Source organism: Numida meleagris, chromosome 4 (assembly GCF_002078875.1).
Source record: "Numida meleagris isolate 19003 breed g44 Domestic line chromosome 4, NumMel1.0, whole genome shotgun sequence".
NCBI classification, from domain to species: domain Eukaryota; kingdom Metazoa; phylum Chordata; class Aves; order Galliformes; family Numididae; genus Numida; species Numida meleagris.
In genome coordinates, this window is record NC_034412.1 from 96,526,750 (window position 1) to 96,540,930 (window position 14,181).

At 57.3% G+C, this 14,181-nt stretch overlaps 1 protein-coding gene across 1 annotated transcript; it reads right to left on the bottom strand.

The window, feature by feature from the left end:
• SPR (sepiapterin reductase (7,8-dihydrobiopterin:NADP+ oxidoreductase)) lies at window positions 10,658-13,457 on the bottom strand. The gene is made up of 3 exons (XM_021396646.1): window positions 13,081-13,457; window positions 11,943-12,233; window positions 10,658-11,811 (listed from the first exon to the last, which is right to left on the bottom strand). Exons 1-3 carry the CDS (start codon window positions 13,403-13,405, stop codon window positions 11,621-11,623), a joined length of 807 nt encoding a protein of 268 aa, XP_021252321.1. The 5' UTR covers window positions 13,406-13,457; the 3' UTR covers window positions 10,658-11,620.

A 14,181-nucleotide genomic window follows, 5' to 3' on the forward strand; every position in this document is an offset into this window, starting at 1 on the left:
AGAAGGAGATTTGCTTTATAACGAAAGGAGGTGGCACGGCAGCCGAGGGACACGGGCGGCAGCGGCGGGGGGCACACGGGGGGGTCCCCAGCCCCGGTCCGGGGGTACCGCTGCCTCAGAGCGGAGCCGATCCCATTAAAACGCAACAGCGATGGTTTTCCGAGGAGCAAACGAAAGCGGAACGAAGGAAAGGGAGAGGGGGGCAGGACAGGCACCGAAAGGCGGCTGTAGGGTGTGGGGCATAGGAGCCGCTGCGGGATGCTCGGGGACGGACAGACGGACAGCTTAGGGCCGGATCCGGAGCAATGCCAGCAGGTGCAGCTCCGTCCACAGCCTCGTTAATCTGTAACACATCGGCCTCCAGCATCAAAGGGCAGAATGTGGAAAATCAGGCCCCGAGCCCCGGAGCGTGGCCACGGGAGCAGCTCGTCGCGATGTTAAAAGTTGACCCAGACTTCAAAGTGCTGCATCATTTCCTCCCAACCTCCCCACCCGCTGTTCCCGTGGGCAGAGCCCATCCCCTGCCCGCCGTCCTCCCAGTGCGGTCCCATAGAGAAGAAGGGAGAAGGGAGGCTGGTGTGGGGCTGGGGGGCTGAGGAGGTCTGGATACTCCTGACCTGGGCTGCTCTTTGCTTCTTTCTTCTTTGGCTTTTTATTATTATTATTATTATTAAATTTTACGTGGCTCGGTGGTGTGCTGGATGGGAATAAACCTTCCCTGCACAACCTGGTGGGCTTCAGTGGGCTGCTCTCACCTCCCTGAGTGTCTCACATTTATGGTGGCTTTGTCAACTGGTTCATTGCTGGTTGGATGGATGGATGGATGGATGGATGGATGGATGGATGGATGGATGGATGGATGGATGGATGGATGGATGGATGGATGGATGGACAGTTGGTGGGATGGATGGATAGTTGGCAGGATGGATGGATGGATGGATGGAGATCACATAGGAATGGTGGGTCTGATGGTAGATCCAGACATTGTCAAGGATGAATAGGAGACAGATTCAGTCTACAGGCTTGGGATGATGTTGAGAGAGGATCCCATCACATAGCCCAGGAAGAAAAATTCCCCAAGCCATACAGCTACACACTACGGGCTGGAAGAAGTCAGTCCAGAAAAGATAGATGCTGCTGGGTCCTCAGCCACCTATGCAGTGCTCACAGTGGCTTTTCCAAGGGGCTGCATTCACCTTCACTGCCCCAGCACAGCTGAACACCAGCCCAGAATCCCTGTACAGATGTGGGATGTGATGTGATGGGTACCAGTGGATGTTCTACTTAATCCACCAGGAAGAGGAGGTGGGAAAAGCACAGAAGCCAAAGGGTTTGTGCGGTGCCACACACCAGGTGGTGAGGACAGATCCTCCAAGCCCTCATTGTGCCCAATCTCCTCCTGTTCCTGTGTTGGGTGAGCACTCAGAGGTGGGAGATCCCAATGGAAATACAGCCATGCGTCATTGTGAATTTTGCTCCTGCAAAGTACCCAGCTTTTTGCTGATATTTAACCCCCCCCGCATCTTGAAATCATCGTTGCTGTTCCTTTTGTAACATCTGGAGATGGTCGTGCAGGTGCCCCCAGTCTTGATGAGACCCTTCAGGTGGGAGTCCTCAGCCCTGGGGATATTTAAGAGATGTGTGGATGTGGCCCTGAGGGACACGGTGTAGTGATGGGTCTCGGTAGGACAGGTTGGTGGTTGGGCTTTGTGATCCCAAAGCTCTTCTCCAACCCAAATGATTCATTCTATGGCTCATAAACATGGAGACCTCTCCACTGACTTTGTGCAGGACCCTGGGGACACTGTTCCTCATTTGCCTGCAGGTGGGCAGGGGGATGACAGTCAGCCACACTGCTCAGCTCTGCATCCCCCATCAATCTGGATTCATCCAGCCCTCCCCACTGGCTTTGGGATGAAGGTTGATCTCTCCACTAAGCAGCTCGCTTCAGGGCTGCAGGATGTCGCACACACAGAAAGGCTTTTGCATGCACTGTAGGGTAATTGCTGCGGCAAACATGCCTCTCTTTGAGTGTTCAACCGGATGGTTTCAACACAGGAAATTACACCTCCAGCCCTGGGGATGTTTGGGTGCTCCATCGGGTTGCACCGGAGCGTGACCCCCGCATCAGGCCCCCAGGTGATGCCCCAGCTGATGGGGAAAGCAATGTCCCACATGGGACTGCACCATCACAGGGGTGAGGGAACGACAGGTTGGACTCGATGATCTTAGAGGTCTTTTCCAACCTTAATGATTCAATGAGTGGGCATGGTGATGGGTTGGGGGTGGTACTTGATGATCGTAGCGGTTTTTTCCAGCCTTAATGGTTCTACGATTCTATGAGCAGGCTTGGTGATGGGTTGACAGTTGGACTTGATGATCATAGTGGTCTTTTCCAACATCAGTGATCCTACAGGGGAAGGTGTGGTGGCCCCACAGACCCCAAACTGCCTGATCGGGGGGAGATGGCAGACTTGGCTCCACAGCACAATGCTGAGTGGCTCCGAGATGATGTATCAGCCACCTACATAGACGTCAAACTTATTAACACAATAGAACTGCTGCTCAGAAGCCTTCCTGCTTATTTTTCTCATGGAAAATGTCAGTGGAAGTAAGTAAGGAAGGACGTAGGTGCCTTGTGTGGAAACGTGGAGTTACTTCCCTAGAGAACCCAGGAAAGAAATGCACGTGTCCCCTCTGACCACTTCCAGATCTTGGAACAGGACGAGACGTGGATCACGTCATGGGGCTGAGCAAGACTGGAGACCACTGGGGCTCCTCCAGACCCATTCCCATTGGGATGGGACATGGAAGAGGATCGGGGCCGGGTGCTCCTGGTGTGCTTCGTCCTGGTGCCGGGCTCCTGCTGTGCTGGGAGCTCCGCAGCAATGAGTCCTCCTTCCTTCCTCCCCCTGGGAGGTGGTCGGAGGGGGCCCTGCGTGATTCATGTGTTTATTTTCCCGGGTGCCATATGAAAGGCAACCCCGTGTGTTTCCATACGAGGCGGCTAGGTGCTTCCAACACTGACATTCTCCATGAGAAAAATAGGCAGGAAGGCTTCTGAGCAGCAGTTTTATTGTGTTAATAAGTTTGGCGTCTATAAGCAACATATGTAAATGACTGATATACTGTCTTGATGCCATTTAACATTATGTTGCGGAGGTGAGCGGGAGCCAAGTCTGCAGCATTTCGACTAATATGCAAGGAGCTGCCAATTTTTTTTTTTTTAATTTCATTTTCTTTTATTTATTTATTTATTTTGGGTAATTTAAAAAAAAGTTAGCAATCTTCCCCGCGCCAAAATGACGACTCGGACCCTTCCGCCTCCATCGCTGTTGGTTGGAAGATGGGTAAAATTTGTGTTCGCTTCTCCCTCCCGGCAGCACTGGGATGGCAAAGCCTGGGGTTTGAGGTCGGATGCTGGGGAAGGAATGGCTCATGGCTTGACACGCATGTGGTCGGGATGTTCTGTGGGATAGGGTTATGCTGGGGGGAGTTTAGGGCAGAAACCATTCATTCACCCCCGAATCCTTTTGGGGATGAGCCATGGGGGCCGAACACTGGGACTGTGCTGCTCTGCCCCATCCCAAAACCGTGCTTGTGGCTCCATCCCATGCTCCCCACCACTGCAAAAGGAGAGAAGGGGATGGTGAGAAAGGAGCGGAGCTGCGCCGTGAGCTGCCAAGCACAGCCCTGGTTGGCGGAGCCACCGGTGCCAACGTCTCCATGCTTCCCCATCCCTGGTGGGGAGAAAAAAAAAGACAAGAGGGAAAAAAAAGAAAAAAGAAAAAAAAAAACCACACACACAGTTAGTTTCTCCTTCTCACAAGTAATTTTCAGTTAATTTATGTTGAATCAATGGTTCCTTGCAGTCATATGGATGGCAGGCTCCCAGCCATTATTAGTGTAAACAGATTTGTGAGCAATATATTTAGCTGTTCCATATTGCTTTTAGGAAATGTGCGCATTTCAATGGTGTATACTCGCAGAGGGCCATACCCTGCCACCGCTCTGCAGGTGGGGGTGGTGCTGTAGTGAGGTGCCCAGCACCTCCTCTTCCTCAGGAGGAAGGCCAGAGCCAGCCTCTAGGCTGTGGTTATGCCTTGAGGTACCTTGGGACATCAATTCCTGCACGTCCCATTGATATATTTCACGTGTAAAATTGGGTTATTGGGTGTGGACAGTTTGCTCTCAGATGGGCTCAGCCCTACAGGTTGTGCAGGATGGATCCGGCTCACCAGTGTGGTGACAATCCAGAAGGTTCCCACAGGATGGATGACCAGCAGCGTGAGCGACCATCATCATTTTGGTGCTATGGGATGCCCCCTGCTCCCCAAAGCCCTGTGCAACCTCCCCAGTCTACAGTGGGATGAGCTGAGTTCCGCTGGGGTTGGATCCCATGGGACTGGCTGCCCAAGGGGTCCCAACTGGGTCACAGAATCATCAGGGTTGGAAAAGACCTCTAAGATCATCAGGTCCATCCACTGACCCATCACCATGGTGCCCACTAAGGGATGGCGCGGTGCAGGAGCGCACCAGGACCTGTGTGGCACCGGCACCCAACGACGCCGCTCGGGGGGAACCTGGACCTCATCCCCAAGCGGAGCAGCTGATGGAGACGTTGTTTTGATGCACAGTTCCAGAAAAGTGACAATCTCGGGAGGTTCGGGGCCAAGACGTAAAACACTCTAAAAGAGAAATCCCCAGATTTCGAGCGAGCGGCGCCGGATGGGCACAAAGCAGCGCCTGTGGGGAGCCCTCCAAACATTGCAGGATGGATCCTCCCCACAGCAAGCAGGGCCAGGCCCTTCCCATCTCCCCATACCTCGCTCAGAGCACCCAAACCATCCCACGGGCAGCGCTCCGTGCCCCAAGGCAACCACCTCTAAGCGTGCCGGGCGCACAGGTGCATCCCCTCCGCCCCAGCGCCGGGGCAGGATGTGGCCCCGGGGCTTTGCTATTTTCATGTTCCCTGCTGGAGCGCGCGGAGCCAGCCCGAAATAGCAGGCGTGAGCACGCTGGCACGGGAGCACATTGGCAGCCGGCATCGGCGCGGCAGCGGTGAAAGGATTTGGGCAACGTCTCACCATGGCTACCCGGGCCAGGGAGAAGTATGCCGGTTTCGGGGGGAGGGTGCCGGCTCCTTTCAGCGCGGAGAAAGCCGCGACATCAGGGCTCTGTTGTTGGATGTCACAATCTCCCTCCCCAGAGCGTGAAAAATCAATTAGGAAGAATTAGTGACACGTCGGAGCCGGGAGCGGGTGTTGCATGGGGGAGAATTACAGGCACCGCCGCCGGGTTGCACCCGGAGCGTCACCCGCTGCGCTGGGCACTGCCCCTACGGCCCCACATCGGACCCCCAGGTGCCCCACGGAGCTCCCAGCCTCAGTTTCCCCATCTGAGCAATGGGTTGGGCCATTGGGTTCAATGGGAGCGGTCAGCTCGCCGCTTTTCTCTTCGCTCCCCTTTCTCTCTCTCTCTCTGTGTGTATATGTATATATAAATAAGAAGGGTAAAAAAAAAAAAAAATCCCAAACTCTGATTAAAATCCCTTTTTTTTATTCACCTGCCCATCTTTCCTCTGTCTCCATCTCCCATTCTATCCAAACTCATAATTAATCGCTCAAGGCAAAAGTAATGAATGTTAATTGGCCATCTGTACAAAGACTAATTAAAATCTACCATGCTGGGGATTAAAACATACCTATAGCAACTGCCTGAATTGAGAATGAGACAGAGGAGAGATTGAGAAAACAGCTGAAAGGCTTGTGCAAAACGCAATCTTGCTTAGGTGTGAGATGAGTTGCAACGCGGAGATCTGAGATGCTTTATTATTAAAAAAAAAAACAACAAAAAAAACCCACAACAACCAGGGGGTGGGGAAGAAACTTCAGCTCGGAGCTGATCCGGGGACGTTTTCATGGGAATAAAGGGCCGGCGGTGATTTCAAAGCGAACCCAACCCTTTGGACCCCAACATTTGGGGTTGGGTTTGGATGTGAACAATAGCTGCCCCTCTCTCCCCGGCCGCAGCAGCAGAAAACGTGCTCGGTGTTTTCGGTTTTTTAGGGCTTCTGGGTTTGAAGAAATAGTGCTGGGCACTGGGAGAGCACGGGGATGCTCCAACCCCACTTGGGGCATGGGATGCTGCCCACATTTTAAGATCTTCACACCCACGGTGGGGATCACCGCGTCCTCTCCCCATCGCCGTGTCCGTGTGCCCGTCCCACGGTGGTGTCCGTAGGGTGACAGCTCCGCTCCCGGCCCCTTCTTTGTCCCTAAATCCTGCGCTTTTCAGGCTGCCCGCCTCTTTGTGGCGGTGCGGTCGGAGGGGCTGGGAGCTGATGGAATGGCCGCGGCACCAACAACCCCGCGCTAACAGCTCGCACCCCACAAATCCCCAGCCCACAGCCCCACCAGCTCCTGGCTATGACAACCCCAGGGACAGGGCCATCCCAACACACCCCACAGTTCCCACACACCCCCCAAAAACCCCATTTTCCCCCTGAATGCACCCATTTCCTTACAGCAACACCCAATCCCATGCCCCGTGAAGCCACGGTGCATCACGACACCCCGCCTGGGGGGTGACTTTTTGGGGACGCGGGGACCGGGGGGAGCAGCCGGGTGTCCCCCCGTGCCGCCGCTCCCCTGAGCGCTGCGGGAAGCCCCCGGTCTCGGCTCTGCTCTTGTTTTCTCAGATTCGGCTGTGTTTACTCCCAACACGAGTGACCGCCGTGGCCCTATTACGGGAGCGGCTGACAGCTCGGCTGACAAGTGTGCTCGCGGCAGGAATGTGAATGCGGCTCCGCGCTCCCGGCCCCGCCGGCAGCTTCGTTGGGAAAGGGTTGGAGCAGGGAGGTTCCAAAGCCGGAGGTGGATGGAGGAGGAGGAGGATGGAGGCGCTGAGATGAAGCAGCAGCTCTGCCAGTGGGGAGGGGATGGGGGTGCTGGGGACTGGTTGGGGTCACTGTCTCCATAGGTGGGGAGGGAGGCTTGGGGTGCACCCAGCTCGCATCACACGTGGGACGGCAACCCATGGGAAAAAGTGGTTTTAGGGTGGTGGACACACAAGAAAAGGGGAAAACATACTCTTCTCAACAGCTCTTCCACATCAGGGAGGACGCTGCTGTTGGAATTTTGGTGAATTTGGGGCATGGGGAGCACTGGGACTGATGTTGAAGCTGTGGGTCCCGTTCTGGTCCCAGCTCAGCGTCAGCCCAACAGGTTCAGATGCTCCAACCGTGCCGGATAAATACGGTTTAATTAATCACAGATCATTTCTGCAATGTCCCCCCATTAACCTCCATAGCAGACTAAATAATAACTCATTAAAGGCACTTGAAGCTCGCTGGAACAGGACAGTTTACCAGCAAACCCGCTGCTCTTTGGCTCTAAACTGGGTTAATCTGTCATCTCTCCTTGCTTAACGGATGGGTCCCTCGTTACACATTAAGGAGCTGCTCTGGAGGGGCACAGCTGGTCCCTAGTGCTAAGCCAGAACCGAAGCCAGGGGACAGCACGGAGGGGAGACGGGTAGAAGCCCCGTCTGCCTTCCTGCAGCTCGCATTATTATCCCGTTGTCGGCGGAGGATGTTTGCTCTGATGTAGCTGCCGGCTGCAAATCCCCTGTGTCAATAACCCACAATGGTCTGAAAAGGATCAGAGGCTCACAGCACTTTCAGATGCCACGGAGGGGTATGGCTCTTTGCCGGGAGTGAGGAGCACAAAGGGTCGAGTCGGTTTGGCCGCGCGCGAGCGAGTGGGCAGCCTCGGGGAGACAGTGCCACCAAGGCGGTTTGCACGTGGCACAAAGGAACTCGCCGTGATTCCACGACTCTGTGAGAAAGGTGCCAGCTCAGCAGGATGGTGTTCCTTGTCCCAGCTCTCCCAGGCTGGGTAAACGTCCCCCTGAATCCCCGACACAGAGCCCGCAGAGCGCCCGACCCATCGTGTGGAGAGGTGGGAGGCTGGGGGCCCGCTGGCTGCGTGTATCCCCACATTGACCCCACACCGTGACCACGGGTTGGGTGGGGAACGTGGGCACTCCTGGGGCCTTTCCCCCCTGCAGTGCCTTGCTGCAGGAGCAGTTCATTTACCTTTGGCCCCGTGGCCAGAGGCAGCCGCTTGTTTGCAAGCCGGGCACTCGGCGTCCCGCAGAAAGCCCCGTGCTCAGCACTTCTGCCCACCAGAAATCGCCGTCTCCTCCTCCTCCTCTCTGCTGAGAAACCTTTAATAAGGGGAAGAGGGACGTGGCTGCAGCCTCCCGACCCGCTGAGCCGGGGGCAGCCCAGGTCAGCGGCTGAGATTTGGGAGGTGGCAGAGCACGCTCCGTTTTTAATTTGGGAGGCTTTGGGGGGATTTAGCGGGCTTGCCCTCTCTGCCATCCCCGGCACCCGGTCACACGCACGGAAATAAAAGGCCAGTGGTGACTTTGGGTCCTTTCATAACCCAGTTCCCTGTATTTCACCCCCTGCCACAGGCACAAAGGCGGCAGTGTGTGCGGGTGTGGGAGGGGGCTGGGGACGTGGGGCAGGTCACTGGGGCTGTCACCTCTGAAAATCACAGGGGCACCCAGATGGGTCCTCATGTCACTGCTCCTTCTGGGTTCTCGCTGGTGCATGCTCCCCTTTGCACAGAATCACAGAATCATTAAGGTTGGAAAAGACATCTATGATCAAGTCCAACCCCAGCCCACCCCACCGTGCCCACCGACCACGTCTCTCAGTGCCACATCTCCACAGTTCCTGAACATCTCCAGGGATGGTGACCTTGCCACTCCCTGGGCAGCCTGTGCCAGTGCCTGGCCGCTTTTTTGGGGAAGAAATGTTTCCTAATATCCAACCTGACCCTCCCCTGGTGCAACTTGAGGCCATCGCCTTTTGTCCTATTGCTGTCACCTGGGAGCAAGGGCCGGCCCCATCTCGCTCCAACCTCCTTTCAGGAGCTGTGGAGAATGATGAATTCCCCCCTGAGCCTCCTCTTCTCCAGACTGAACCACCCCAGTTCCCTCAGCCGCTCCTCATCATGGAATCACAGCATGGGTTGGGTTGGAAGGGACCTCAGGGCCCATCAAATTCCAACCCCTGCTGTGTGCTGTGACACCTCCCATAGATCACACTGCTGGCTCACGTTGCTCTAGCTGTTGACCAACACCACCAGTTCCGTTTCTTCCACACAGTGTTCCAGCCACTCTGCCCCAAGCCTGTCGCATTGCATGGCGTTGGTGTGTCCAAAGTGCAGGACCCGTCACTTGGTCTTGAATTTCATCCCATTGGCCTCAGCCCATGGATCAGCCTGTCCAGGTCCCCCTGTAGGGCCTTCCCACCCTCAAGCAGGTCAACGCTTCCTTCCAGCTTGGTGCCATCTGCAAACATACTGAGGGTGCGCTCAATCCCCTCATCCAGACCATCAGATATGAAACAGGGCCAGACCCCAAATCCCACTGAGGCCATCTCAGGGGCGTTCATACCCCCACGGTTCTGGAACGCTCCCAGGGACGGTGCCCTCCCCCCAACTCCCTGGGCAGCTGTGCCAGTGGCCGACTGCTCTTCGGGAGCCGGAACGTTTCCTAACAACCAACCTGAGCAGCCGATTGCCGGGGGCTGTCCCTATTTCCCGGTCTCGGCACGCCCTCAGCTGGTCACAGAAAATGCTGGGAAAGGAGAGAAAAATATTTCCCATCACTTTGCAGCTTGCCGTACCCGTGGGGCTCACAGAATCCCAGCACGGGGTGCACTGGAAGGATCCTCACAGCCCACCCCATGGGCAAGAATACCTCCCATGGACCAGGTCCCCAAAGCCCATCCGTGGCCCTGAGCACCTCCAGGGATGGGGCACAGCTCTGGGCAGCAGTGCCAGGGTCCCACCGGCCTCGGGGTGAAGATTTTCTTCCAAATACCCCATGTAACCCAACCCTTTCCCAGTGTAAAGCCATTACCCCTTACCCTATACAAGCTGTGCTTTCCTGGTTGGAGAGCAGTGACACCAGGACTGGTTTTTCTCCTCCTGCTGCTCACAGCTGCCCCTGAGCACCATAAGAGAGCTCGAGGTAAGCTAAGATTTGGGACAACCAATAGGACACGTGGGCACTATGGGTCTTGCAGCCTGCTATGGGCAGAGTAAAGCCCTAAATAACGGCAGAGGTGTTTGAGCTCAGCACGAGCACCCCCATGGCATTCACTTTAAGGAACAAAATCACCGTGGCACCCAGCGGGCCAGGAAGGAGAGCATGAAGGGGCTCCAGGCAAACGCACAGGGCTGGCAGGTGGAGGGCTGAAATGGGGAGGGGGGACAGAACTGGGGACACCCCATCCTGCTGCTTTCAGCCCACGGGCATCGTGTCTGTGCCCAGCGCCCGTATCTCAGGTGTGCGCTGGCACACGGGTTGCTTGGGCAGCCCAGCAGATCTGCATGGGTTTGAACATCTGCATTTAGGCCTGCGTCCCAAACCCAGGTAGAAAAGCTGAAAACTTCTCACGGGGGAGAGGCTTTGGGTGGAGAAATGCCTGATTTTAAGTGGCAACCCATGGTGCAGGTGCTCCAGGAGGACACAGACCCAGGGGCACGCGGTGCTCTGTTGGGATGGTGACGCTTGAGCCAGGCTCCCTGCTCCCACCCTCCTGGAAATGTACCCATTTTGAATGTGGAACAGAAGATGAAGGCCAGACAGGAAACTTTTAATGGCTGTAGATGAAGATAGATAGACAAAATCTGGGATGGGGGGCTGTGAGAGAGGGCAGCAGGAAGGTGGCTGTCATTGGGTTGGGCACTCGTAGGGCACACGGGTGCCAGCCTCAGTGCTAGCACTGTGCTGCTCTCACTTAGTGACACAGCTGCTTTCTGGATGGGCGAGTCCAGGAGCTGTGGGCTTCTGCCTTCTGGAACCCGATGGGAAAAAACAAGGACAAAAGCCCACAGGTACCTAAAAGAACAGCCCAGGAGGGGCTCGAGTCCCAGCTCCAGGCTTGGAGCCAGAACGTGCAAATAGGAGCAGTGCACAAACCCGGGGCAATGGTGTAAACCATGCAGGTTGTGCCGGTGCACGGCTCCGTGCTGCAGAGCCCAGTCTGCACAGGCAGCTCCCCCTGCTGCTCAGCTCCTGCCTCTGTGCGAGCACAACAGGGAGCGTGCATCCACGCTCGCTTGGACGTAAAGGCCTTTAATGCAACGATGCATTAGCACGGCGCTTTCTGTATATTAGAAGTAGTATCTCTTCTTGATTATCACATGAGTGATGCCCCTCTGAAGTGGCTTCACGCTCTCAGTGCCCCCCCCAGGCTCACACTGAGCAGGAGAGCTTGAAGCCTCTGTGCCTGTTCCCTTGGGGAAGCCACTTCTGCTTCGCCCCCCCCCGACTCCTACTGTGTGCCCAGGAGGGCTCAGCAGGGTTCAGGCAGCACAAGACCTCGGATAAGCGGTGCTCAGAGGATGGCTTCTTTGCACTCTGGCTCAGCATGGCAGCGAGTCCCCCCCCCCCCACCCCTATCAGAGCAACGAGGAGCATTCATAAGGCGCCCGGAGATGTTCTCTTGAAGGCCGGGCAGCACCCGAGCGCAGCCACCAAACTGCAGGGAGCTATGGGCGCTACAGAGGGCAGAAAGCAGAGCACAGGGAGCAGCTCAGACGCTGTAAAAGTCCACGTGTGCACCCGAGGTGAAGGAGTCCTCCTCCAGCAGCCTCAGCAGCTTCTGGGCCGACACGCTGCAGTCGATCAGCCGCCCGCTCTCGTGCAGGCTCCGGAATTGCTGACGTATCTCAGGGTCTCCGGTCTCAGTGCGAGCCAAGAGCTGCATGTCCGTGTCCAGGGGACCTGGGGGAAGAGCAGAGAAAGAAAAGACGCGAGCTGAAAGCAAGATCGGGTGCTCGGGTCCTCCAGGTGCAGGAGGAAAATCTCTCTTCCGTTAAAGCGGACGGCGACGAACGCATCATCCCCTCCCTCACCCGGAGCGTAGTTGAGCACGCGGATGTCGGGCTCCTCCGCTGCCAGCACGCGGAACATCATGTCCCGGGCGGCCTTCCCGCTGCAGTACAGCGTCCAACTGCGGAAGGGCTGCAAGGCACAGAGCGAGGAGATGTTCACCACCGTCCTGCTGCAGCCTGGCCTCGTCCCGAAGGCCTGCAGGGCGCTGCTGGTGAGGCAGAGCGCCGAGGTGACGTTGAAGGCGAAGTAGGTGTTGATCTCGTCGGGGTCGGTGAGGTCGAGGAAGGATTTGGAGATGTCGCCCAAGGAGCCTGGGAAGGGAGGGCAAATGAGGTTGGAGGAATTCAGTGCGGGTGCGACACGTCCGTATCTGCAGCCACATTTCCCTGAGCAGTGCTACGACGCTAACACAGAATCCTTAAGGCTGGAAAGGGCCCCTGAGATCCCCAACCCATCCCACCATGCCCATAACCGTGTCCCCAAGTGCCACATCTCCACTGTTCTGGAACATCTCCAAGGGACAGTGACCCCCCCACTCCCTGGGAAGCCTGTGGCAGTGGCTGACCGCTCTTTTGGAGAAGAAATGTTTCCTAATATCCAACCTGAGCCTCGGGGCACAACTTGAAGCCCTCACCTCTCATCCTACCCAGACCTTTATAAGCTCCCTTGAAGCACTGGAAGGCCACAGTGAGATCTCTGGGAGCTATCTCTTCTCCAGGCTTTTGCCCCCCCCCCAGCCAGCACTGGGACACGCTGCTGCTCTGCCAAAGCAAACAGCTCCCAGCCTTCGGCCCCAAGTGCAATGTCCTCCGGGGTCACCGCACTCTCCTGTTTTTTCCTTTTCTTCTGAACCATGCCAGTGGAAGACCTCAGGTCTGACTCCTGTAGCACCATTACCTACTGGGCTGTCTGTCTTATTTATAGCAAGAACGGGCGAAAAAAAGAGCACTGCAGCCAGCAGGCATGAAGGCTTGCTTGTAAGGCAAGGCCACAAGTTTTTCCAAAGGATCATGCTCAGGAGCGGGGGGCTGCAGGAGGGGGCTGTGCCCCGCGTCCCCACAACGAGCGGTCCCTGTGCTGCTCCTCCGATATCTCTGGTTAAGAAACGAACAAAACCAGGCAGCAACCCCCCCCCCCCCCCCCCGGCCGCGCAGTTACCGGCGTTGTTGATGAGCAGCAGGCGGCCGGGCGGCCCGTTAGGCAGCAGCTCCCGCACGGTCCCCACCGCCCTCCGCAACCCCTCCTCGGAACCCAGATCGGCGGCCACGCACTCCACCCGCAGCCCGGGGGAGGAATCCCGCAGCTCGGCCGCCAGCCGCGCCAGCTGCTCCTCCGAGCGGGCCGACAGCAGCAGCAGAGAACCCGGAGCGAGCCGCGGGGCCAACAGCCGTGCCAGGCTGCGGCCGAAGCCCCGCGATGCCCCCGTTAACACGCACGAGGCCGCGGCCCAGCGCGGCCGCTCCGCTCCCGGTTCCGCTTCCATCCCGGAGCGCGGCGGGAGGGGCGTGGGAACGCGCTGCTGACGTCATCGGCCCCATTCATCCCTCCGCCCCCCGCCCCCCGCTCCGAGAGCGCTGCCATTGGCTGCCAGCGCGCCGTGACGTCAGTGGGGGGCGTGGCCAGAGTGGCGCGCCCGCGGAGCCGGCAGCGCGTAGTAAGCGCGTCGCGCTCCGCCAGCAGCTCGGAATGACAGCGGTTCTACAGAGCTTTATCCTCTGCAGTTGCCGCTTTTAGCGCTTAAAATCAAGACCGCTTGCTTATTCGCAAGACTCGCTGTTTGTTTTTTTTGTACAGGAGAGATTTGGATATAGCGGGGAGAGCCGCCGAGGTGCTGGGGCTGCTCGGCGTGGAGCAGGGGAGGCTCAGGGGGATGCCACCGTGGCCATAAATTCCTGTAGGGAGGTGCAGGGGCACGGAGCCGGCTCTGCTCAGCGGTGTCCAGGGGCACTGGGCACAGCCAGGAGCTCCCCCTGCCTATCAGCAGCGCTGCTGTGCTGGGTGGGTGCCAGAGCGCTGGCACAGGGAGGTGCTGGCACACAGAGGTGTGGGGTCTCCTCCTTGGGGACCTCCAAAGGCCACCAGGACATGGGGCTGGGCACAGCTCTGGGTTTCCCTCCCGGGGCAGCACTGGGCCAGAGGGACCTGGAGGGGCTCCATCCTCAGTCAGGTTGGGGTCCTGTGGTAAAGTGGCGTGAGTCAAAAGTGGTGTGAGATGCCAGAGATCTGATCCTGGTTTCCCAGCTCTCACATCCCGAGCAC